A 26996-nucleotide genomic window follows, 5' to 3' on the forward strand; every position below is an offset into this window, starting at 1 on the left:
TAAAAGTTCTAAAGATACTTGTTAAAGGTCCTGTAACTTAAAGTAACTTCTATGAAAGGAAGAGAATTATTTATTTCACACATCACTTCTGAAGTACAACACCATGCCCACCCAAATTCTGAATAAATAAGAACTCCAACTTCTATTAGCATAACAAAATATGACCGCACTGATGGCTCATACTGCGGACCTGATTCTGCTTCCTCTGGCCTCAGTGAGTAAGGACTGCAGGAGGAGATCTGAAATGTTTTATGATCAGAAACAAACAGAAATTCCATTTAAAAATATTATGCAAAGGATTAAAACTTCACAGAATGTATGTATGCATTTCTATACACACATACACAAATTTGTTTTTCAGATTTCCAATTTATAAACTCCACAACTGTATTTCAATAGTACAGATAAGTGAACTGAAATTCCTCTCACTGAGTTTTCATTGATAGGGTCATCACTGGCCAAGGGTGCAATTAAAAAGTTACGCAAGGTTTAGGCTCCAGTTCAACAAAGGACTTAAGCATGTGTTTAAGTTCATCTCTCTTCAGCAAAATACTTTTAACTTTTTAAAGTTCGTGGGACTTAAGCATATGCTTTAGTGCTTTGTTGAATAGGGATAAAATTAAGCATTTGGGTAAGTGGTTTGCTGAACTGGGGTCTTAGAGTGTGGATATTTTAATGTCCCTACAGTCTGTCCCTTTCACAATAACAGCTTTGTTTGATTCATGAAACCAACCACTGGAAAAAAAGTACTAATAATGTAATATACTTAAATAAATGGTAGCAATTTTGTGAAACAGTTGAAGAAACCAGAATGTATATAAAAATATAAATTAAAAACTGAAAAAGTGTACATAACAGCCAGTGATGAAATATATAAATTATGGTGGCATTGGCAGTGACTCCATAGTCAGAGGTGCATTTAAATTTGCACTTATAGCAGGACATCATCATCATCTATGTGCAGCCATCAGGGAAACTGGTCACACAACACGGACTCAAGTGCCAGCAAGGGGCAAATGACACACAGTTCTATCTGTCTTTCACCATAAACAACCACACCACTCTCACCACAATCACTCAGTATTTGGATAAGATCAGCTCATGAATGAAGAGCAGCTGGTTCAAGCTCAGCTTGAGCAAGACAGAGGTGATGCTGGTGGACAGAGGAAAGCATTGTGAAGTTTGCAGCCATCGTGCAATCTCTTTTAGGGGAAGATGACCCATAATTTGTCGGTTCAGTTGGAACTGAATAGGAATGCTTCTGGATTTCTTGCTGACACTAAGATCTCACATAGTAGCATCCATGAGTAACATTTTCTATCATCTCTGGTTTGCTAAGACACTTGGTCCTGTCCTGGCAAATAACGACCTGACCTCAGTTATACGCATCTTCAATTCCTTCTATCTGGACTACAACACTGCAATATACTTGAGCATTAAGCCACCAGCATGTAGGAAACTCCAACTAGTACAGAATGTTACAGTGTCTCCCCATAGCAACACAAAGGACCATGAATGTGTAAAACCTGTCCCCCACTCCCCACACTGGCTTTCAATAGATTATCTAGTACAACTTCGAGGAGTCAGTCCTTTTCAACAAGGACTTAATGGCCCAGGCCCAGCAAAACAACAAGATCATCAGAAGCCCCGGGATGAAGACCATGGTCAACATCTCTGCTTCTCTGGCACAATGAAATTTTCTACCACAAGGGTAAAGCTTGTCTGTGCAGGAGACAGAGCCTTTTTAGGGGCTGGAATGAACTCCCACAAGAACTAAAACCATCATAAACTTCACCCCCTTCCACTCCCAGTGTAAAATACCCTACTTTGGCCTGCCTTCTCTCATATAAACACATAGTAGCACATACATTTAAAAACAGCAAACTAAATCCTATCAAAACACTAAACAGTCACATTCTCCACAAGCTCACTCCAAACTGCACATGCACATTTGCAGAACATCCTGCACACAAGCCACTTTTGTAAGTTAAAATCTAACATACAGAATTATTCCCTTTACCTTACTTGGCAACTGAACTTTATCAAGATTAGATGACGGATCTGCTCCAATATGTCAGCTACTTCCATTTTCCACCACTACCAGCTTGGAATCCTGAACAGAATAATTTTTTTTAATCAAAACCAGACTATTTTGAAAAGTATTGTTTCCATTTTTCATTAAAAAATGGTTTCCACTGAAATTTTCTAAACTGGTATATAATGACTTTCATTTAACGGAAGTTTGGGAAATATAAGTTACTTGGGATAATGTGGATTGTGTTCCTCTCGGTCCTTAATGGCCTGGGCCCAAAATGTAACTAAAAGATCAGCTAAAGCTCTGGGATAGGGACTGTGGTCAACAACTATGCTCCTCTGTCACAATCTATCATAAGCCTGTCTGGGCAGAAGACAGTTTTCTCAGGGGAAACAAGACTGGAACAAATGCCCACAGGAACTGACAACCATCTGAGAGTTCACCATCTTCCACCCCAGGTGCAAGTCACACTTCTTCTTGTCTCCTTTAGTATAAATATATAGCAGCATGTACATTTAAAAACAAAACCCTACCCAAACAAAACACTACACTGCACACAGAATTCTTCTGAGGCAAGGGAGAGGGAAAGAACAAACCACACATAGGACAGATGTTAGTCAATTAGCTTAATGCACTGCTAGAAGATGCTCAGATAACACAGTGATGAGGGAAGTATTAAAACCTTCATAGATAGAATGCATACATAGAAAGTGTGTGAATATGTGTGTATTATATATAAACATACACACATTACACACAAAAACATCTAGGAAAAGGCTTGAAAATAGAGGCTATATGAAGTAAACTGAGAAATAAACAGAAAATTGAATGTAACTGTCAATTATTTTTCTCCTAGTGACTGAACAATAAAGGAGCTATAAAAAACTGATTTAAGATCTCTGCCTTTTGTGTACAGAAGTGGCTGGCAGCCCTCACTATGTCTTCTGTGTGTGCTCAGTAGGTTTTATGACATTGTTTCTTTTGTATGAAAAAAATAGCATAAAAATGAATTGTGTGACACAAAGAACCTAATTATGAAAACTGGTGTACACACACACACACACACACACACACACACACACACAGAGAGAGAAAAACTTCATAACTGTTCAGTTTCCATAATATCAGCAAGAATTTATGCAATACACTGGTCAAAAGAAAGTGACCTTAGTTTCAGCAAACATTTTATGTGTATATTCAGATTACAGGGGACTTGACGAACCAGGTCCCTGGTAGAGGACTCAGCTTTCTAAATCTCCATGTGCAGCTCCCATTCACTTTAACAAGCATTTTTCCCATAGAGGGCTTGCAGGATAGGGTCCAGGGAGCTTTTTGGAGTACATGGTTTTCACTGATGGCCTCTTCAGATAAGGCTGAGATGGAATGAAATAATTCGGCAATATTGCAATGTTCAAACCCAATCAGATGTCAACCAACTTCATTATGTGCGCTTTCATCATCTTATATTTTAAATAAATCTCAGCTCAACACTGCAGTTTTACGTTACAACATGAAATATTGCTAAGACAGGAGCAAGGATTTCCACTACTGTATCTATAAAATAAGCCTCAATACACTCCTGTGATGCAAGGAAATATTGTGAACTCCATTTCACAGATAGGTTCAATGATTCAGCCCAAGGTTCACAAAGCAAGAAATTGACAGAGTCCGGATCCTCTAACTCTTTCATTCTAACCACTGCATCATCCCTCCCATTTAGCTAGCACAGTGTGTACTTGAATAAGATATCCAACCATCCGTCTCTCTGGGCTTGTTAGCAGCAAATTAGTCAAACTAAGGTGTGAATTTACAGTGCACTAGCTTGATGCACACTAACTTGCCGTTTGGACCTTCCTACAATGCAGTAAAGTTCTGTAGTGTGCTTTGACATACTTCTATATGGAAGCGTCAAGTATACCAGGAAACTTTTAGTGCACTGTAGCAGGGTCCACATGTGAATGAATTACAAGCTAGTAGCACTGTAGAGTGACACCCTGGCTTGCCACACATTAACTCACCATGTAGACAAGCCTTCGGTCATAATGCATGGACTCAGTCCTATTAAAGACAAGAGCTACAAACTACAGACACAAATAAACCAACTTCCACACGGCCTAAATTCCAGTTTTTAATCCGATTCATGGGGACCAAACTATCTGTAGCTATGCAGAACACAGAGACATCTGGTGGCTGAAAATATGCAACAAGTAAAGATATCATTGCACCCTTATACCTCAGCGTTTCCCAAACTGTGTTCCGTGGAACACTGGTGTTCCGCACAATGTGAACAGGTGTTCCGTGAAAGAATCGTAATTAAAAAAAAGGGTCTTGCACTTGATTTTTGTACTACTTTATACACGCTTTCCAGTTAGAAATTTGTTAGTTCAAGTTATTTTAAATTTGTATTTTTGCTTTGTTTTAGAAAATAAACTATATTTGAGCATAAATAATGCAATTTTTTATTTGAAAACCAAACGACTACAAAATAATACTGTAAGTGTTCCGTAAATATATATGAGGTGTTCTGTGGCCAAAAAAGTTTGGGAAACGCTGTTATACTTACATTTTTGTATTAAGCTCCCATATTATCTGAGCACTTTACAGTTTTTAAAAAGAAACATAGGATCTCAGTTTCTCCCTGAGTATAGATTTGATTTTATATTTGAGTAACTAATTACTATAGGAAAACTAGCTCAAACAAATCTTGTTTTATCTATCTCTCCAGCTACATAAAAAGTTCCTCACTGCCATAGTCCTTTTATTGTTTTTTCTGAAGGCAGTGAGATTTATGGTCATTCTAATGTGTTCCAGGTTAAAATCAGTTATGGTCATGAAGGGGAAGGTGGTCCCCTTAAGTAGCATGGACCACTTTTATGATCAGATTTGAAGATCAGGACTGAAGCCTGAAGATAACACTGTATTCACGGGTTTCAGAGTAGCAGCCGTGTTAGTCTGTATCCACAAAGAGAACAGGAATACTTGTGGCACCTTAGAGACTGACAAATTTATTTGAGCATAAGCTTTCGTGAGCTACAGCTCCTTTTCTTTTTACTTATTCAAGGGGCAGCTACAGGAGGGAGCGGGCACAAAGCTATAAAGGGAATTGACCTGAGCTTCCAAAGAGAACTAATTTGGCTGCTTTCAAAGCTCATCCTTGGCTATTTCAATATAGCATCTGGTGAAGGAGAGATGGGTTCACTTCCCCATAGACTTTTACAGGGAAGCTCCAAGTCTTGGTGACAAGGTATGTGTGACAGTTTTTGACTCTACCTAAGACTCTGATTCACCTTGTTACCCCTGCCTCCAGCTAGAATGAGTCTTCCTTGGGTAGCTGAGTGTCAGCTCTCAGACACTGTCAGACTTTCAGCCACTCAAGCACTCGCCTCTGGGCTTGTACCAACCTTAACTTCAAATTGCATATTAACAATAGATGCACCCTAATCCCTGAATCCCTTTGAATCATTCCCCTGTGATATCCAGCCCCTAACACTGGCTACTCACAGAAATTCCAGTTCTTCTGCACCCAAAGTGCAGCGTACCACAATTGACCAGTTTTACGTTAAAACTCTGCTCTTGTGAACCATACAGCACTTGAAAGTACTTATGTTAAAAAAAGGAGGTTTATGTAAGAAAGAATAAAGATGTAACTAGAAACAAAAGAGAGTGGTGGAAATAAGTGGTAACACCACAAAACAAAACATAAAATGTGAACCTGGGGCTACACGTATCAATAATTACTTTCCCTAGCTAATAAAGTAGATTCCCCTTGCCAGTTCAGTCCATTGCAGAGTTAGCTGGTTTCTCAAGAACCAGCGTCCAAGTGTTCATGAAAATACCCCCCTCCACCATTCCTCAGAAAATGGATGCAGAGTGCCTTTCCCTACAGTCTGTTCTACTGAAAACAGCCTTTTGTTTCCATTCACAGCCCAGAAGAGCCTCTGCCTCATAAAGTTTCTCTTCTACCCTTAAGTGGTTTGATTTGTTGTCATTGTCTCGGATGATTTTCCATGGACAGTGGTAAGGGTAGACAATACAACCATACATTAATTTCCTGTCTGACTAGGCAGGGGTAACAACTCCCTGTTGCTTGAATGAGGAATCATTGAAGCACATTACTCCAGTGACTAACTTTTACTCCAAATCCCTAAAGCATCTTGTTAATATAAATACATTATTCCTTAAAGAAAGAAAGAAAATTTCAATATGATGCTTCATGATGGAATCCACATGGTTCATCAGCAGGGTTAGAACCAGATCCATCACACAGACATCTGCCACTTAAGCTAATGGAGTAATTGATAGCAATAGTAGGTTGTCATCTTCTATGGGGACCAGTGCTAGAGGGGGAATGAGACATTCACTTTGCCAGTGGGTTTCACAGATATTTGCTGATGGCCAAGGAATGGTGCAAGTTAGGAACCCTAGGTTCAGTTCCAGGTTCTGGAGAGGAGTGTATTCTAATGGACACAGACTTTGCTGACTGTTCCTTCCCCAAATTTGATCGCTTCTGTCCCATCCTCTCCAACTTATCCCTGTTCTAGACTCGTCTCTATCCACCCCTCACGCCTTGTTTCAGTCCCAGTCTGCATTCGTCAGATTTCTCATTATAGTTCTAGGTTTCTTACCCAGCCAGTTCTAATTCTCTCCTCCCAGCTCCTAGTCCTAGGCCAGGTCTAAACTACAGATTTATATTGGTATAACTCCATTGTTCAGGGATGTCGGAAAATCCACATCCCCTGAGCGACACAGTTATACTGACCTAAACTCCTGGTGTAGACAGTGCTATGCCGACGGGAGAACTTCTCCTGCTGACATACCCACCACCTCTCAGGGAGGTGGATTAAGTAAACCAACAGGAGCTCTCTTATCGGCATAGAAGCATCTTCACTAAAGCGCTACAGTGGCACTGCTGTACCACTTGTGAAGACAAGCCCCTATTTTCCTTGCCTGGGCTCCTCATTTAATATCAATCTCTCCCTCCATCCCTTCCCAAACTCTTGTCCTAGGCTCCTTGCCCAGTAAGTCTGTGTGTCCAGTTTTGGTCCCTTCTGCATTCAAATCAGATGGGTTCTCTATGCTGTCTGAATACCAGTAGAGTGGATCATTGAGGGCACAAGAGACATAGGCTCCCTGCTCTCAGTTCAGGTGCCATGACAAGGAAACATCCAGTTTTACCCCTGTAGCTCTGGGCTGCAGCATGCTCAGTTGCTCTGTGAGGATGGTGTATATGCAGCCTAGTCAGCACTAGGAGCTGGGAAAGACTCAGTGAGAATGGACTCTTCAGAGATTTCAGTTGTTATGCTCTAGCAATGCACTGAGCATGTGTGAACTGTAATTTTTCAACTTGGTCAAAGTTGGGTAGATTTTCAGAAGGATGGCAAAAGGCACAGCCAAAGGCCGACTCTCTGCCGAATGTCAAGTTTTTGTTCCAAAGCACAAGGGGCTGAGAGCTGTTCAACAAAAAGGTCACCAGAACTTTAACAACATGGAGAAAACAACATATTTTTTTTCGTAACCTTGTTCTTGCAAGTGGCTGAAATGGTTTGAAACAATTCAACCTGAGGCAGACACCAGGCATGCAAAATTTCAGCCCAAATGCTTAAAGTTTGACAATATGGAATCTTATAATGGGAATGTTGGGCAACTTTAAAACTCGACAGTCTCTCTGTCTCAAGATCTGCAGTGAATGTAATTTGCTGGAGTAAGGACTGTAAAAATTGGCCCTCTTTGGACACAGTAGATGCTGTATTCTGGGCTCTGTATTATGTCTTTGTAGGCTGTGTCCCTCTGTATTATATTGGCCATCTTTAGATTGCAATTAGACTGAGATTTTTTTAAGTTGCCTTATGGGATTTGAAAGGCAATTTCCTCTAATTTGAATGGGAATAGACCATCCAGCTCTTTTAGGCACCATTGAAAATATCAGCATTATTGTAAAATTTTGAAAATTACAATAAATAAAATCTGGGCCCTTATAACTTGCGTAAAAATATAAGCTTAGCTGCCTATCTATTTAAATATTTTAAGACTTTCACATGATACAAAAGCTAGGAAAATAAATAAAAATAAGGCAAACTAATGCTATAACTAAAACATCATGAAGCAAGTCCAAACAAAATAGATATTTATATCAGAAAAGAAATTACAGTCCGATTTCTGGGGTTCATTTGTAATTTGTCTTCTGTGGGAGAGCTGAAGAGAAATAAAATAAAATCTTTTCAGTGAACTGCTATATTTGTACCAGCAGGTGGCATCACCAAACAACTAGTTCCAGCAAAACAAACTATTTAAAGTTCTGAATAGCTACAAATCTAACAATATTTATGGTTTCACATTCAGAAATATAGAAACAAATATGATTATGTCACCTCATGATTATGCTTAGCTCATTCCTCTATTTTAGCTACCCTTTATTGTTCCCTATCCTAATCTTGCTTCCTAAAAGACTGTCAGGAGACTAGCAACAACCTAATCTATTTCTGGTCTTAAAACAGTGGTTCTCAAACCTATTTACCATTGTGGGCCGCATCCAATACTATCTGTATGGCCCTGAGGATATCACATGGGCCGCAGCTCTGTGCTGATTGAGCAGCAAGAGGCCTGTGGGCCACAAGTTAAGAACCACTGGGTTAGAGATATATGATGGGGTCAGTATTCATTGCCAGCAGTGGCCACTGTAAAAACTTTCATCACAACAGGTCCACGCCACCTCAAAAGACATAGGTACATGCCCCAGTGTTGACTCAAACAGAATAACTAATATAAAAGCAGGACAAAAATGCATTAAGGGCCTGATCCAAAGCTCGCTGAAGTCATTGGAAAGACTCTCACTGACATCACTGTATTGCATCAAGCCCCATGTACAGTACTGAGTATGGCTGGAGACATCCTCGGAAGAGACTTTTGGAGGGGGAAGATCTGTGAGTTGTTTTTTTAACAAAGAGTTGTGAAAAGATATCAGAGTGCATGTAGGCCAAAGCAATTCGTTTGCAAACAGCTGTCTCAAATCAATGCTGGCAGTTTGGGGTAGATTTCCTATTTTAATTAATGTAAAGAAAAAATAGCAATAGTGGTATGTGTGGTCAAAGAATGGCTTATTTTCTTATTTGTTTAGATTTTAATAACTAAAACAAGCCTATCCAAGGCTCTAGGCACCCTAACGCACTATTAACCACAGAATTAAATCCCAGCAGCTTCTGTACCTCCATTTCTTCTACCATTATTTGACTGTCTATATAGATAGTAAATTTTAGGGGGCAGGGACTGTCTCTTGCTCTCTTTGTGCAGCACCCAGCAAACGATGCAGCCCCAATCTCTGTTTGAAGCTCTAGGTGCTACCATAATACAAACGATAAAGGACATGCTGACGTTCAGATTAGAAAAGAGCTATAGCTGTGACCCTGACAATCTCGTTGCTCCATTCCCACAGATTTGCCAATTTATGTTGCATGAGGTAGAAATGGTCATGATTAAGTTTTGTATTGCACGTAATTTTCTATCTTAGTAATTTACTCTTCCTCACGGTAGACAAAATTCACCCGCTGTCCATTAGGGCCCAACTCTGTGAGGTACCAGATGACCTCAAACTACAACTGAAATCAACGGCAGCTGAGAGCGCTCTGCATTCTTCAGGATTGGTCCTTAAATATTTGGAAAACCATACAGATTTTAATGGGGACCTTGGAAAGACTAGTTAATTCAGAGCTATTATTCCACTTCACTACCCAACCCACACATACCAAGTACTTTTGGCAAAAAGAATCAAAAAATATTTATGAACTAATTCCATCCGCTTTGCTGATGTAATCAGTTTGATTGATTGTACTTTGCTTTTATAGATAATGACTTTCACTGGATGTAAATTATTTAGATAACTAACCTCAAGAGATACTAATATAATTAAACAATTTTTTTGTTTGTTTGTTTCAATTCCATACTTCATACAAACCAATAAGCATCTCCTGTTTTCCAGACGAACTAATTGGGGACACTTATATTTTAAACCAGTACATAACAGCAATAAAGTTGTTTAAAAAAAATCCTCATGAACCCTTGATTTCTCTAGTATTTTAAAACAGATTATTAATAGGATCACAGAGTTTAAGGCCGGGGGCGGGGGCACCAGATGGTCTAGTCGGATCTCCTGTATCTCACAGGCCACCACCCAGCATCCACACACTAAACCCAACCACCAAAATTAGACCAAAGTATTACAGCCCACAGAAGAATAGACTTTTATGTGCCACAGGCAGAAAATAGGAGAGGGACCAAGATGCACCAGTGCCGGATGTCCCTGCAGTGGTAGGGAAAGGATTAAGCGAGACACACCCAGATAATCCTGGCAAGTGACCTGCACATGCTGCAGAGGAAGGTGAAAAAAACCTGCAATCTGACATGGAGGAAAATTCCTTCCTGACCCCACATATGGTGAACAGTTCGACCCGGAGCATGTGAGAAAGAACCAGCCAGCCACACACCTGAAAGAGAGAGAATGTTTGGTGCCACCTCAGAGCCCTGGGCCTTCATGTCCTATCTCTCATCTCCAGTCATAGCCATCCCTGATGCTTCAGACTAAGATTATTTAAAAAATAAAATAAAATAAAAAAACAGAATATGTCAGAAGGAAAAAATAAAATGCCTTCCTGACCCGTGAAGTTGGCTGACTGAAACCCTACAGCATGAGTTTTTAAGACATAAATCAGAAGTGAGCCACAGGAGCTGCTAAGCCCCACCTCCTACCATACCAACAATCCCATCATACAATTGCAGTCATAAATTTGTCCAGCTCTCTTAAAACTAATTAAGTTGTTTGACCCCATAACTCCTATTGGGAGGCTGTTCCCGAACCTCACTCCTCTGATGACTCATAGCCTTTAAGGACAGAAGGGACCATCATGATCTAGTCTGACCTCCTGCATATTGCAGGCCACAGAACCTCACCCACCCACTCCAGTAATAGACGCCTAAGGGCATGATCTTGCACTTTGTACTATTGAATTTCAACCTATTTCTGTCACTCTAGTCTTCAAGGTCATCCAGATCTTCCTGTATAACATTTCAATCCCCCACTGTACTGACAATGCTTCCCAACTTTCTATCATCAGCACATTTCACTAGCACACTCCTGCTTTTTCTGACAAGGTCATTAATACAAATATGGAATAAAATTGCTGACAAGACTGATCGTTGCGGAACTTTACTAGTAACCTCCCTTCCGTCCAACAATTCACCTTTCAGCACAACCCATTGCCTTCTAATGCTGGGAATTGAGATTTAGACACCTGACTCCATCTATGGGAATCATGCAGTTAAATTCCGGTTCATTGCTTTGAAAACATACTTTGTGTATTTTATCAAATCAGTAGTAGATCTACTCTTGCACATTATGTCACTATTATCCACATATCTGTAACAGACAGCCAGACAAAGAAGCACTGATAGAGTTAGAAAGCAGATCTGTTAAAGATACAGAGGCTTCCGTTCATTTCTACCAACTCCATTCCTGCTTCTTATAATTAAAGTAATGATTGATCTAGGTAACTGTTTCCACTTGTGGGATAAAAAAAACATTTAAAGCTTGACCGGATAAATGAAAACACAAGGGACACAAGCTATTGCAAAAAGATCTATTTAAATCACAGAACCATACTAAATAAGCACCACAAATTGCTAAGTCCTTCAAGGAGGTAAAGACACAAGAGGCATTTCTTTGTCTGTCGTTTAGCATAGGCCAAATCCTGCTCCCCTGCAATGCAGGAAAGTTACAGATGGGGAAACTGAGGCACACACCCACAAAGGGACTTAGGCATTGTGATGCTGAGCATTACAGTATCTATCTTTTTGGGGCATGGAAAATCACGGGAACAACACTGATTCACAAAGCCTTAGTTAGGTGCCTAGGCTCCCTAAACAATGAATGGGAAGAGATAATTGCCTCAGAATGTGATCCACAAAAGACAACACGCTAAAGCTGGAAGCCACCTAAACTAGCCCATGGGAGATGTCAATGACAGGGGTGTGTGCTAAGCCCACTCCTCTCACAAAATAGGCCTAAAAATTGGGCCATAGGAAGGTGTCTATCTTGCTAGCAATCTACAACTGGAAACCCCTCTTATGAAATCTATCTTAGACTCCGAAGGGTAGGTTTACACTGCACTAACACACCTATGGCTGGCCTGCGTCAGCTGGCTCAGGCTGTGGGACTATCAAATTGCAGTGTAAATGTTCAGTCTTGGGCTGGAGCCCAGTTTCTGAACGCCCTCTGCTGTGATTTTGAGATAGCTACAGGCAGTGAGGTACTAGCAACATTGGGCCTGAAGAAGGTGAACAAACTCCATCTTCCCTGAGGAAATGAATCTAAACTCATTGTGTTTCCAGCCCCTGTGTGGGAACACACACCCAGGAGACCATTTGGTCCTGTTTCATGTCATACAAAAGCTTAATTTACATTGATAAAAGTTGTTTGTTTTTTTTTACACTGAATAGCAACAAGAAGTACACATAATTGGAACTCAGTTTCCTGCCATCAGTGTATAGTAGATCCAAAACCCAGCAAGGAGAGCGGGAAAGAACTAACCACAGAAATAGAGTCTGAGCTTGCTTTCACTGTCTTTACACTGGTGTAACTCCTCCCCAATCCACTGATTTAAAATGGAATTACTCCCAATTTACAGCAGTATAAATTAGAATAGAATCAGGCATATTGCCTTTGAACTTATAAAAATCTCCTCTCTTCAATGAATATTAACAAATCTTGGACTTTTCTGTCACTTTTACCTTTCGTAATAGATGAGAGGAAAATGTACCTGCGTCTTTTTAGTTGTTTGCAATGTCGTAGCCCTGTTGGTCCCAGGACACGACACACACAAGGTGGGTGAGGTAATCTCTCTCATGGATCAACTTCTGTTGGTGAAACAGACAAGCTTTCGAGCTCCACAGAGCCCTCAGACCGGAAGAAGAGCTCTGTGAAGCTCAGAAGCTTGTCTTTCTCACCAACAGAAGTACGTCCAATGAAAGATATTACCTCACCTACTTCAGCTCCTTTTTCAGCTGGACATTTGAAGCATAAGATTTTGTTTCGAATGTCTATTTTATGAGTACGATGTTCACTGCTTAAAGAAAAATTAAAACTGATCTTTGATGAAATTTCTAACACCTTTCAACATTTTTAAAGTAACTTTGAGTTTAACAAAGAAAAACAGTCTCCCCGCCATCCCCCCATCCCGATTTCATCTTCCAAGTCTAGATTTTTTTATTTTGCCCTTTCAGGTTTCTAGGTGTAAACATGTAGATCTGTGAATTCATTTACCACAATTATTCCAGTGTTTAAAAAACAGCAGCATAAGGCCAGATCCTGCTACTTTATTCATATTAAGTACTCCCTTACTGCCCAAGCAGTCTCATTGAAATGAATTGAACTACTTGAGGAGTATGGTACTACTCAGCCTGAGTTAGGGTAGCAGAATCTGTTCCTTAGATGCATCTGCTGAGATTTTTATATGTCCCCTATTCCCTTCCTTTCCTGTATTGTGTGCGTCTTGATCAAATATCTGCTGGCAATAAGCCACCACCTGGACTCAGCCCAAAGGACTCTGTTTCACATTTTTTTGCACCACCAACCCAGTGCTCAAAGATTCTGAGACCTCACAACAATTAAACACCCCCTTATCCTGAGCCGAAGTCAGCTGGCAAGCCCCAGATATCTAATCATAGCGTAGACATACCCTAAGAGGCTTATTGCACCACTGCCCCTGCCCTGCAACAAGAGACTCAGAAGCCCCTTCACTAGGGCGGGCCAGAAAACAATCATTCCATTTCATGAAAAATTTCAAAGTTTCCAAATTTGTTTTTGTTCTGCCCTGGAATGAAAACAAGACCTTGCTACTTTTTTCTGAAAAACACTAGACTCACACACCTAGAAATAGCCTGCTGTTAGGGAACTCACCTGGGACATGGTAGGTCCATATCCTTGCTTTGTCTGATTCAGAGCAGGAACTCTTCAGGTAGCCAATAAATCTGCAAAAAAACAGAGAAAGATACCACTGTATTTAGGGAGGCAGAGAGGGAAAAGGCCTGAAGGGAAAGGTTATTGAGGGTGTAGATACAGGGATTTAAAATTTAATACCCCCCACTCAATACTTTGTGGGGGGAGAAGGAACAGCTTTTCTGATTTTAATCAACATTTTTTGAAAATGTTTAATGTTGTGGATGAAGAAAATAGCCTGACAAATTTCAAGTGGCTTATTTTGGGTTCTTCAAATTAGGGAATGGGAAAATTAGCCTCATGAACAGAAGGCCTGCTCCACCCTTAAGTGTGAGTAGATGATGTGCCTCTCCACAATGAATCTGAACATAAGTCTCACTGCCCTCTGCCTGAATTTTAGTATGGGAGGTAATACACTACCCAGAATGCACCTGGGACCCAATAATGGCGGTGTAACTCCTGCAGGAGCTATCCTGCCACAGAGGAGGACAGGCTGTGGCACAGTAGCCACTCGTGGGATCTGGCTCCTCTCTTCCCTCTTTCTCTGTGAATCCTCCAGATCTGTAGGGCTGGGAGGAGGGATCAGCTTAAAAAATTGACATCCTTCTGTCTCTTTCCATCAGTGATACAGTTCTCCTAGCCTTCTCTAGCTGTGTTTCCTGTGGGGAAGTCCATGTAGGCTTATGGGTTTGTTCCTTTTATTTCCTTCCATTTTGAACATGAAAATCATCTTATATATATTTTACAGATATCGTAAGGTAAAAACAATGGTACAAAGAAGAGATCATTAAATAAGGCAGAAGAGCTCAGAAAGGCATGTTTTTAAGCAATCCTACAAGGTCTTCCTGGGAATATTGCCTACAAAAGAGCAGCTGTTTTGATTGGGAACATCCAGTCATGCTCCATTTGAGGATTGTTTTTCTTCTTTATTTTTCTCTCTCTTTAGTAACACTTCCACTAAACTGTGTATCTCCCTGCTCCTAGGCATCCAATATGGAAACGTCTTGCATTTCTCTTTCTGTAAAATATACAAACTTACTTAACACTCTAAAATTAGAAGTGGTAATAAAGAAAAGAACCAGAAAACAACCCTATAATCATGTAAAGCTAGGCTTCTGTCTTTTTTCTATGCTTATCTGTCTTCTCTCCAAGGTTATGGGTAGAAGGAATGTGAACTGTGTGTAACCTGTACTCCCCGTTTTGGGGAAAGAATTCCTTACACAGATAAGCCTCCATGTTCATACCTACCCCAGAACTTCAAACAGACTGGGTTAACCGGCTTGAGCTGGAAGAGATATCACACTGTATGTTGAACCAGGCTATAAAAGCCCATCTCTGTTCTTTGTTCGGGACTTTGCCATTTTCCTCTGTGAAGGAATTGGTGAGCCCTTCAGCTGTCCTACTTGCTAGTATTAAAGTGCCTCACTTTATCAAAGAGCCACGACTCTGTTTTGTTTGGCTAATACAGAAGTCCAGGGAAGGCTACCCTCCTAACCCTAGACGGGAGGGGAAAACCTTTTTCCCTAACAATTTGGGGGCTCGTCCGGGATTGCCGCTTCTCTGGACCGGTGGATGGTCGGGACTCTGAATCCTTCTTGCCGGCACCTGGGTTGCTTTAACCCTAAAGGCTTCCCGTCTCGCTTCCACCCACCGTGTCAGCGAAATAAGGCATCCCTAAAGGCACTAGGGTCTGGACCTATTGGTGAACACCGGCCGGTGGGAACTTGGTGAGTTCTGAATTTTTCTTTGTGATTGTCTAGACAACAGCTGGGGGTTCCATCTTTGGGAAAAGATGGGCGGGGGGTCCAGGAGAACTGTTGATCCTTCTACGCCTCCGGGCTATATGTTAAAACATTATGATAGCGATATCAAGGCGTTACAATCGGATGGCAACAAAGCTTTGTATAAGTTTATATTTCTGTGTCAAGGTCCCTGGGTGGGAATGACGCAAGACGACCCGGAACCAGGAAATTGCTGGCCGGGGGAGGGAACATTTGAGTTACATAACATTGTTCATTTACGGAAAGTATTGTATGATTTGCAACCGCGGCAACTTAAGTATTCTGATGTATGGATAAGGGAGGCCAAACGGCGCAAAAGCGCCAGTGTAACTACTAGTTTACGTGCTGAGGTAGAAAAACTTAAAGCCATGCGGCCTCCACCCTACAATCCTGAATCTAGTAATGCTGACCAGAAGCTAAATGCGTCAAAGTCTATTTATCCGCAACTCCCATTGAAAGAAGCGGGGGACCCTATACCATTGGAAGAATGTACCTGGCTATGGGGTGGGGTACCGCATCCTGACCCCGATGCACCCACGCCCCCGAACGGGGAGAGGAGCGGCCTCACTCTCCCGCTAGCTACCGATACCCCCACAACCGACACAGAGCTGGGGGATGATCCGGAGGCTGGCACCTCTACGCCCTGCTCCGCGACACCCCAGTGATGCGACCCCTGCAAAGACCCGGTCTCATAGTTCTCTAGGCACACCTAAGGCAAAAGTTACTGGAGCTGCAATAGCTAGTGCAGTCCAAATGCCTATGTGACAACTGCCAAGTGGTAGAGGGGGGACACAGATGGTGTATGTCCCTTTTACCAGCACGGATCTAATGAATTGGTCATCCACTTTTCCCTCATTTCGGCAGTGTCTGGAAGAATTTATTAAAAAGTTAAAGGGTATTTTCACAATGTATAATTGTAATTATGATGATGTGGAGATGATTTTGAATCAAGTGCTAAGTGAGGGTGAGAAGGAAACGGTGTATAAGAAAGCTAGAGAGGTGGTGCAAGGCAGGGCGGCTTATCCGCAAGAGAAACCTGAAATGGATTGGGATGTTCCGGAGACCGTTCAAGAGTGGGATAAAATGAGAAAGCGAATCTTAGAAGCATTAGAGGATATGTCTAAGCCTGTGTATGATTGGGGAAAGGTAGATGCATGTGTTCAAAAGCACAATGAGCACCCAGGGAAACTCTTCCACCGCCTCTGTAAGGTTTTGAAAAACCACAGCGGCTTAGATCCAACCTCCCCTGTAGCAAAAACACAAGTGATCGGCCAGTATGTAAAAAACTTATTACCATTCGCTCGAAAGTACGTGTGTAGTCAACCAGCTTATGAAAACAAAACGCTGGAGGAGGTGGTAGGGTTAGCAGCCCATGCCTGGAGGAATAGGAAGGAATTAGACACTAGGAGGTCCGAAAAGCTCCTTAATCTGCAGTTGCAAGGTTTCCAAGACGGCTCTCGGGGACGAGATGCAAGCCGTAGGAGGGGGAGGCTTTCGGGGACGAGGCGGAAGAGGAGGCAGCTCTACCCAGGGATGGGGACCACAAGGTCAGAACTTCCAGCCACGGCCTGGGAGGGCAGGGCCAGATGAGTGCCGGCGGTGCTGACAAAAAGGACCCTGGGCTGCCCAGTGCCCAAATTACCCCCTCCAGTCAGCTGACCCTCTTATGCAAGCCTACCAGAGGGTACAGGAAAGGGGGGGAGAAAAAGGGAGTACTGATTGAAAGCTAGCCGCCCACAATGCTTCGTTCCCCCCGCCAGGAACCCCCTCCGCTTCTTGGACAGTGCAGTTGGATGCAAACCACCTGGAACTTCCAGCTGTGGTGGGAGGAAAAACTTATTCAGTGTTAATTGACAGCGGGGCAGATAGAAGTACTCTACAGGACCCCAACCTTCCTACCATTTCTGCAACCGTAAAAGCTATAGGCGTTGGTGGCACCGTGTGCGCCCTTCCTCTAACTGCGGAGCAAACGGTCCAGCGTGGCCCGTTATCAGAGGATCATAGCTTTTTAATTGCAACTTCCTGTCCTGCAAATCTATTAGGCAGAGATTTGTTATGTAAACTACGAGCAACTATAACTTGCAGCCCGGAGGGGCTATATCTCTCAGTCCCTACTTCCATCCCTGAAGCTACGGTAATGGCATTGTTAGCCACTAATGCCACCACAACGACACCCACTGCCCCCCTTGTCCCGGCTGAGTTATCTGATATTCCTGAAGCATTGTGGGCCTCGGTGTCCACTGAAACTGGACTTTTAAAGGTTGATATCACTTACCGTACAGACATCCCTCTGCCCCGAAAAATGCAATATCCATTGCCTAAAGAGGCCATAGAGGGCATTCGGCCAGTCCTACAACAGCTTTTAACTCAAGGAATCATTAAAGAGGCTACCAGCCCTTGAAATACACCTATTCTTCCTGTTAAGAAACCCAAGCCTGGCCCCGATGGCAAACCGGTTTACCGTTTTGTGCATGACCTCCGACTGATCAATGCTATTGTGATCCCAAGAGCTCCGGTTGTTCCCAATCCAGCAACTATTTTAACTGCTATTCCCCCAGGAGCTACGTATTTTACTGTGATTGATCTGTCTTCAGCATTTTTCAGCATCCCTGTGCACCCAGACTCACAGTTCCTACTTGCCTTTACCTTTGACGGATGTCAATACGTATGGACCCGCCTCCCTCGGGGCTACAAGGAGAGCCCTACCATCTTCAGCCAGTATTTAAAGCAAGATCTGGACTCTATTTCATTGACTATGGGTTCTACTTTGATTCAATACGTTGATGATCTGTTATTGTGCTCTACAGCCAAGACTGCCTGTGTACAAGACACTCGAATCCTTCTTTTTGCATTGGCCGAAAAAGGTCACAAGGTGGCACTCTCCAAGCTACAGTTTGTCCAACCCAAGGTGGAATATTTAGGGCATTGTATTTCATATGCCTCTACTGCACTTACTCAGGACAGGATTGAAAGCGTTCTGAGTATGCCGAGGCCTACCACTAAAAAACAACTCCGCCAGTTACTGGGAGCAAGTGGCTATTGTAGAGCCTGGATTCCGGCTTATGCGGAGTTAGTGCACCCCCTCACCGATTTGCTGCTGGATTCTGTTCCCGAACCCCTGCCATGGACGACTCTACACAACAACGCCCTTACCGCCCTCAAACAAGCATTAATTTCTGCACCAGCCCTGGGCAGACTGGATTACGCAAAGCCTTTCACCTTGTTTTGCCATGAACAATCTGGCACGGCGTCTGGTGTGCTAAGTCAGCCCTTTGGGCCTGGCCAGTGACCGGTGGCTTATTTTTCAGTCCTTGACCCAGTGGCTCAGGGTCTTCCACCCTGCCTCCACGCTGTTGCGGCTGCCGCTGTATTGGTTGAGAAAGCTTCAGGACTTACCTTGGGCCACCCTCTTCTAGTTCAGGTGCCTCATGCCGTTGCAGCGCTTCTTAATCGTGGATCCACGCAGCACCTCACAGCAGCCAGATTGACCAGGTACGAGTTGGCCTTGCTCGCCAATCAGGCTGTTACCCTACACTGCTGCGAAGTCCTGAATCCTGCAACCCTTTTGCCTCTGCCTGAGGACGGGGAACCTCATAATTGCCTCCACTTGGTGGATTTGATCTCCACGCCTCGTCCTGACCTCTCCGATTTTCCATTGCAGAATCCTGACCTCCAATTGTTTTGTGATGGCTCCGCCTGTCGGAACGAGTTTGGAGCCTTACAAGTTGGCTATGCAATTGTTACCCTGATGACAACGCTTGAAGCGCATGCCTTACCTACTCAAAAGTCAGCGCAAGCAGCAGAACTCGTGGCGCTTGTTAGGGCCTGTCAATTAGCTGAAAACAAAACTGTGGCCATCTATACTGACTCCAAATATGCCTTTTCAGTATGCCACTCTACTGGACAACTTTGGAAACATCGTGGGTTCCTTACCTCCAGTGGCTCTCAGGTCTCCCATGTTGCCTTGATTTCCACCTTGTTAGAGGCTATTCAACTTCCTGCAGCTGTTTCAGTTACACACTGTAAGGGCCACTCCCGCACCTCGGACGAGGTTTCCAAGGGAAATGCTGCAGCCGATTCGGCAGCCCGTCATGCTGCCCTCTATGGGGCTCCAGCCCCTTTTCCTTTTTTGGCACCCCTGCTACTGCAACCAGTGACGCCAACCGTTTTGCTCTCTGCCCAGCAGACGATGCCCCCGGCCGAAGTTAGCCATTGGAAATCCATTGGACGCCACCTAAATAAGGACAACCACTATGTCAGCCCAGACGGTCATCCGGTTCTCCCAAGACAACTCCTCCTACAGGTTTCCCAGGCACTCCACCTGGCCTCGCACCTGGGAAAGGGGGGATTAGTGGCTCAAATGGAGTGGTAGATACCCTGGAGGGCAGGGATAGGATACAGAGGGACCTAGACAAATTGGAGGATTGGGCCAAAAGAAATCTGATGAGGTTCAATAAGGATAAGTGCAGGGTCCTGCACTTAGGACAGAAGAACCCAATGCACAGCTACAGACTAGGGACCGAATGGCTAGGCAGCAGTTCTGCGGAAAAGGACCTGGGGTGACAGTGGACGAGAAGCTGGATATGAGTCAGCAGTGTGCCCTTGTTGCCAAGAAGGCCAATGGCATTTTGGGATCTATAAGTAAGGGCATTGCCAGCAGATCAAGGGACGTGATCGTCCCCCTCTATTCGACATTGGTGAGGCCTCATCTGGAGTACTGTGTCCAGTTTTGGGCCCCACTCTACAAGAAGGATGTGGATAAATTGGAAAGAGTCCAGCGAAGGGCAACAAAAATGATTAGGGGTCTGGAACACATGACTTATGAGGAGAGGCTGAGGGAACTGGGATTGTTTAGTCTGCAGAAGAGAAGAATGAGGGGGGATTTGATAGCTGCTTTCAACTACCTGAGAGGTGGTTCCAGAGAGGATGGTTCTAGACTATTCTCAGTGGTAGAAGAGGACAGGACAAGGAGTAATGGTCTCAAGTTGCAGTGGGGGAGGTTGAGGTTGGATATTAGGAAAAACTTTTTCACTAGGAGGGTGGTGAAACACTGGAATGCGTTGCCTAGGGAGGTGGTGGAATCTCCTTCCTTAGAAGTTTTTAAGGTCGGGCTTGACAAAGCCCTGGCTGGGATGATTTAATTGGGGATTGGTCCTGCTTTTGAGCAGGGGATTGGACTAGATGACCTCCTGAGGTCCCTTCCAACCCTGATATTCTATGATTCTAAGTTGTTTTTTGCTCCGGGGGTCCATGCAGCTGCGAAGACCATCACTGCACAGTGTGAATTGTGTCAATGGTATAATCATCAAGGAGCAATCAAACCACAAGTTATGGGACATTGCAAACTGCCTGAGTACCCATTTGCTGTGGTCCAGATGGGCTTCATGGACTTACCACCAGTGACAGGACTAAAACACTTGCTTGTCCTGGTTGACCTTTTTTCAGGGTGGGTTGAGCCTTTCCCCACTCGAAGGGCAGATGCAGTATCCGTAGCAAAGTGTCTCCTCAAGGAGATTGTTCCCCGCTTTGGGATAATGACTCATTTGGAAAGTGACCAAGGCCCCCATTTCACTTCCCAAATTATTCAACACTTAGCGAAGGCCCTCAGCATAAAACAGGCCTTGCATACCCCCTATCATCCATAAAGTTCAGGAAAAGTAGAAAGGGTGAATGGGCTGATAAAAACCCAATTAGCAAAGCTATGCGAGCAGACTGGATTAAAGTGGCCTGAAGTGTTACCCATAGTGTTAACCAATCTTCGTAATACACCCCATAGGAAGCATTCGTTGACACCGTTCGAAATTCTATTTGACCGACCCTTGCCGATTCCCCTAACCAGTGTAGACGGGTTTGCTCCAGCGAAAACTTCATTAATGGCTGGGCAAGATAAGTTGGCGGGTTATTGTCACATGTTGCAAGATGCATTGAGTGATGCGTGGGCCAGAGTAAAAGATGCCCAACCTTTACCGCTTGATACTTGTGCGCACTCTCTTTTTCCAGGTGACTTTGTCTGTGTTAAAATCCATCGAAGGAAGCATTGCCTGGAACCAAGGTGGTCGGCCCCGGCCCAAGTCCTTCTGACTACTCCGACTGCAGTGAAGGTCGAGGGCATCAATAGATGGGTGCACTGCAGCCACCATAAGAAGGTTCCTGCTCCAACATCCCCAACAACTGCCATCACGACTGCCGCTTCTACATGAACTGTGTACCGGTCGGTCAGCGGAATCAGAAGCAGTTATAGAACTGTGGAGCATTAGTTATGCTGTTATAAATATTGTATTAATATTTTGTGTGTGTGTGTGTTGTTAGTAGCCGGTAGTGTTTATAATGTATGTATGGCTATGAGCATTAACCTGGGCCTCTGCCCTGGGGGGTTGGGATAAAAATACGTTCCTACAATTAGCCCAAAACTTAACCAACGCCTGGAATGTTAGTGATTGTTGGGTGTGTTCCCACTTCTCCTCCCATTCACTGCAAGGTTTCCCCATTTTGCTGGTTCCAGCGCTCCTCGATTCTTGGCAAAATGCATCGGCGTGGTACGGCCAAAAGGGAAAAAGGGGAAGGGGATCCATAGATTTTAGGACTTGGATCCCGAACCATCGCCCAGACTTGCTCGTTAAGGCCCCCTTGTGCGTAGAGAAAAGGTTGCTACGTTCCAGAGGTAAAACTACACTGGGAAAATACCCAAAAACCCACTGTGAGAAAATTCTAATTTTGGGGAAAAATGCAAGCACTACTCTTTTGCAGTATCCCAATGGTACTGAGGTAGCCAACTATGCCCATGCTGGAGGCTATATGGGGTACATTCTCAGAGAAAATACGACTCAATTTGCCGGCCTTACATTATGGAACTTGGGGGGAATAGGACCCAATCCTGATGATGCTGCATCCCTGGTGGGACGATTGCAGGACGTTTCTCAGAACTCTGGGGGCAATAAAGGCAACTATAGCATAGTATTAGGAGATCACCATTTATGGTGGGTATGTGGTACTTGGGCAAGAAAAACCTTGCCCCCAAAGTGGTTAGGAAGATGCACGGTGGCCTTTGCCTGGCCAGGAGGGATGCATCATAGAGACTTAATAGAAATCAAAGACACAACTCGACGAACCCGTCGAGATACCAGTTATAATCCTATTGTCGAGGAAGGCAGTGCAGGCATGCGAGCCTTCCATATTTTTTTTCTGTGGGTGGGGGTGGGCCAACTTGAATACGCTCTAAAAAATATGTCAGCCGAAATGGAAATATTTACTAACGCCACTCGAGATGCAATCCAAGCCTTGCAAGAAAAAATAAGCTCACTAGCTCGCTACAGTATGCAAAACAGGTTGGCCCTGGATCAGCTTTTAAGTGCGCAGAGAGGGATGTGCACATTTGTCAATGCCACATGCTGCCTTTATGTGAATCAAAGCGGACGCATAGTCACGGATACTAATATAATTGCAAACGTGTCAGCCTTCTTTCATAAGCAGGCCTATATTTCTCCCAGTGTGGGCTTTGACTTATGGGGCTGGCTCACCAGCTGGTTGCCTAACTTTGGATGGCTAAAAACTTTGTTTGTGTATGGAGTGGGATTCCTTATGATTGTGGGTCTGCTGTTCTGCTGTGTGTCCAGTTGTTGTGCCCTCTTCCACCGGGTATGTACCAAAGCCATGAGCCCAGCAAAGATATTATATATAAGAAAGGGTGGCGTTAACCAAGATGAAAAGCATATGAACATGTTAAACAATGAATAATGAGCCATATAAGATAATTATCTTCAGGCTCAAAGGGGGGAACTGATAAAGAAAAGAACCAGAAAACAACCCTATAATCATGTAAAGCTAGGCTTCTGTCTTTTTTCTATGCTTATCTGTCTTCTCTCCAAGGTTATGGGTAGAAGGAATGTGAACTGTGTATAACCTGTACTCTCCATTTCGGGGAAAGAATTCCTTATACAGATAAGCCTCCATGTTCATACCTACCCCAGAACTTCAAACAGACTGGGTTAACCGGCTTGAGCTGGAAGAGATATCACACTGTATGTTGAACCAGGCTATAAAAGCCCATCTCTGTTCTTTGTTCGGGGCTTCGCCATTTTCCTCTGTGAAGGAATTGGTGAGCCCTTCAGCTGTCGTACTTGCTAGCATTAAAGTGCCTCACTTTATCAAAGAAACACGACTTTGTGTTTTGTTTGGCTAATACAGAAGTCCAGGGAAGGCTACCATCCTAACCCTAGACGGGAGGGGAAACCTTTTTCCCTAACAGAGGCCTGCAGAATTGAGAAAAGTGAAAATGTTAAAGTAGGCACAAAATGAAAAATCTAGAGGTTTCTCTTTAATTATCTGCTGCTTTCAACAGGTTTTGGATCACATCTTTCATTATTTTCTGATGAGGAAACACTCATTTTGCTCAGGTTTCAGAGTAGCAGCCACATTAGTCTGTATCCGCAAAAAGAACAGGAGTACTTGTGGCACCTTAGAGACTAAGAAATTTATTTGAGCATAAACTTTCATGAGCTAGCTCACGAAAGCTTATGCTCAAATAAATTTCTTAGTCTCTAAGGTGCCACAAGTACTCCTGTTCTTTTTGCTCAGTCATCATGTCCCACTGCCTAGGAATATCTAAGTTGTCTCCGAATGTTAACTATTGGGGATAGAAGAAAGTCAAATACAATTAACTTTCACAATGACCTTTAGTCATAGTAAAATAGTTTTTAATTTTCTTTTTCTTGTCTCTTCACTTTCAGCTGTGCATATACTGGTCACAGATTTAGATAAAGGGCCTGCTCCAGAACCCACTAAGGTCAGGGGGAAGTTTTTCAATTGACTTCATAGTGAGCAGACTAAAGCCAAGTGGAGTCAATAGAAGTCTTTCCAAAGCCAATTGTATTCTATGGATCAAGCCTATAGTAAGCACAAGAATACAGAGACAGAAAGAAAGATTTACACGTTGGAGGTATGTGGCTTCTCTTCTCCAGATTGATTATTCTTAAGAATGAAGGGGTTCCCTCTAGAAAGTAGACATGATTTCCCCCAGCTTATATTACATTTGCTTTTAACTTTCCTTCTGTCTTTCCCTACACACTGTTATTTCACTTTAATTATTTCAGTTCATTAGAACTGCTTAGTTCACTGTCCAAATTGACTGTTAGGTGCTTTTTGCCATTGTATCTACTTATAAGTATTACTTAGAGGTACTTGCTTATTGTAATTGAGTGACACTGAAAATGCTCACTCCTGGAATGACATCTCATCCAGAAATAAAGTTCAGCAAAACCCTTGCTGTCAGAATTTACATACTGCAAGAAAATTAGAATTGAGTGATTGATGCACCCAAAATTACCTCAAATGTTCTCTCACTTGTCCTCATTATTTTGTAATCTACTGTCTTATGCAAAATTGCATCTGTGAGTATATGATCCATTCTCTCACTGCTGATATTTTATCTGACATTTGATTATCCTTTAACAAAAAGTAATTCCCTGTGGCTTTTCTCTTTGGATGTCTTTCTAAGATACCGTAGGCAGACATTTCTAATGACACATCAGTCAGGTCTAAGGTTCAGTATGCAGGCATCTGTATTTTGAAGTCATTTTAGCAGATTCCACATTGGCTAGATGGTGGCATGTTTGAAGAAGTTACAAACAGAGCAACAGTGACTCATAACCACTTCTTATGCTCACTTCCAGCACCTAGCGCAGACTCAAAACACTCAAATGAGCTGAACAAATGCAAGAGAAAAGCCGATGCCACACAGCACACTCACTCCCTCCTAAGCCTCAGTGCCTCAGCGTAAGGATCTGGGGACTAGAATCCAGGTCTGCACAGCTTGGGACAGCTGATATTTCCACAGTGCTACCAGGAGAACATGCAGAAGCACAGCCAGGGAACATGGCCGAGAGTGGATGCTGCAGGAAATACTGCCTAAGAGGCCCAGAGTGACAGCACCCTGTGGCTCTCTGATTGGCCAAACAACCCTGCTTAACTCCAGGGGTTGCCCCATAAAATTGTCTGGGCAACTATGCAGATTTCAGTCTGCTGCAATGCCAGACTTTGCTTGATCTACTGACCCCAGCCTGCTTTTGACCCTGATTCTTGCCTCCTTATTCTAGCCTGGTGCTACCTTTGATCTCCAGTCTCCAACCCCAGCCTGACTCTGACTCTTGCTTATGGGATCTGGCTCTTGTGATTCCTCCAACTCCTGCTTGGCATCTACCATCCCTGGTGTGCAGACCTCAGTCCAACTATTACTGCTAGGCCAGACCACTTACGCCTCAATCCCTTACACTCAGACAGTCCTTACATGTACATACATTTATGATTTCAGGGAGCATAGCCAGCTAGATAAGGCAGAGAGGGGAAGATGTTATTTTATGTGGCAAATCCCCTCCCCCAACAAATCTGCACCATTTCTGGTAAGTTTAATCTTCAGTGGGTATATCCTTGCAACATTAATTTCCATTCTGCACCTTCTAACTCACTCTGAGGGGTATGGTAGTCGGCAGGTGTGGACTGGTAACCATTACCACTGTGTTGCTAGGAAGGAGGGAGAAGCATAGGCAGTGTACAGATGCACAGAGATTGACAATGTTGGGCTTCCCATGGTTCCTCACAAGGAAGGCCTTTCCTCTTACTTTTTCCCACTGGCAATGATCTCTTCCTGCAAGGGGATAAGTCAGGCTTTCTTGGAGCTGAAACTTGTCAAGCTCTGATATTACTTTTTTCTTTCTATGCAAATTTTGTACCAGTGGCAATTCTATGTGGGCCTTCACCGTAAACAATTAATTTTAAAATGCCTACTGTGTACTTGAAGTCCAGGTATGAAACTTTATTTGTTGTGCTTACACCATGAAAAACATTACAATAAAAGTTCACAAACTACTGGTAACACTCGGCCCTAAGAGAACAGAGACTCTAGGAATGTTTCCCAAATCTTGGTGGATTACCAAAATACTTAGCTAACGAAGTAGAAAATAATTAGCGCTTCAGGCAGCTGCTCTAGCTTGTAGTTGTTCTAACCAAGCTGCACCCCCACCCCCACAAACTCACACTGAACAGAAAACGAATACATGAATGAAGCCACAATAAGCTGACAAATAATTAGGTCTCTCACTGGTGGGAGCTGAGGAAATGGAATGGGAGAGGGATATTGGAGACATGCCAATTACGCATATATATGGATCAAGGGCCATCTAGCGGACACAAGGAATGGCTAATT

The 26996-nt window shown here is 43.2% G+C and overlaps 1 protein-coding gene across 1 annotated transcript in view; it reads right to left on the reverse strand.

The window, feature by feature from the left end:
* Window positions 1-26996, reverse strand: part of POU1F1 (POU class 1 homeobox 1) — a 237563-nt gene that overhangs the window by 40481 nt on the left and 170086 nt on the right. Inside the window, exon 3 of the mRNA XM_084617069.1 lies at window positions 13980-14050. Coding sequence (XP_084473195.1) covers window positions 13980-14050 — 71 coding nt within the window. The remainder of the gene's footprint in view (window positions 1-13979; window positions 14051-26996) is intronic.

This window comes from Lepidochelys olivacea (assembly GCF_965140295.1).
Source record: "Lepidochelys olivacea isolate rLepOli2 genome assembly, chromosome: 1".
Lineage (NCBI taxonomy): Eukaryota > Metazoa > Chordata > Testudines > Cheloniidae > Lepidochelys > Lepidochelys olivacea.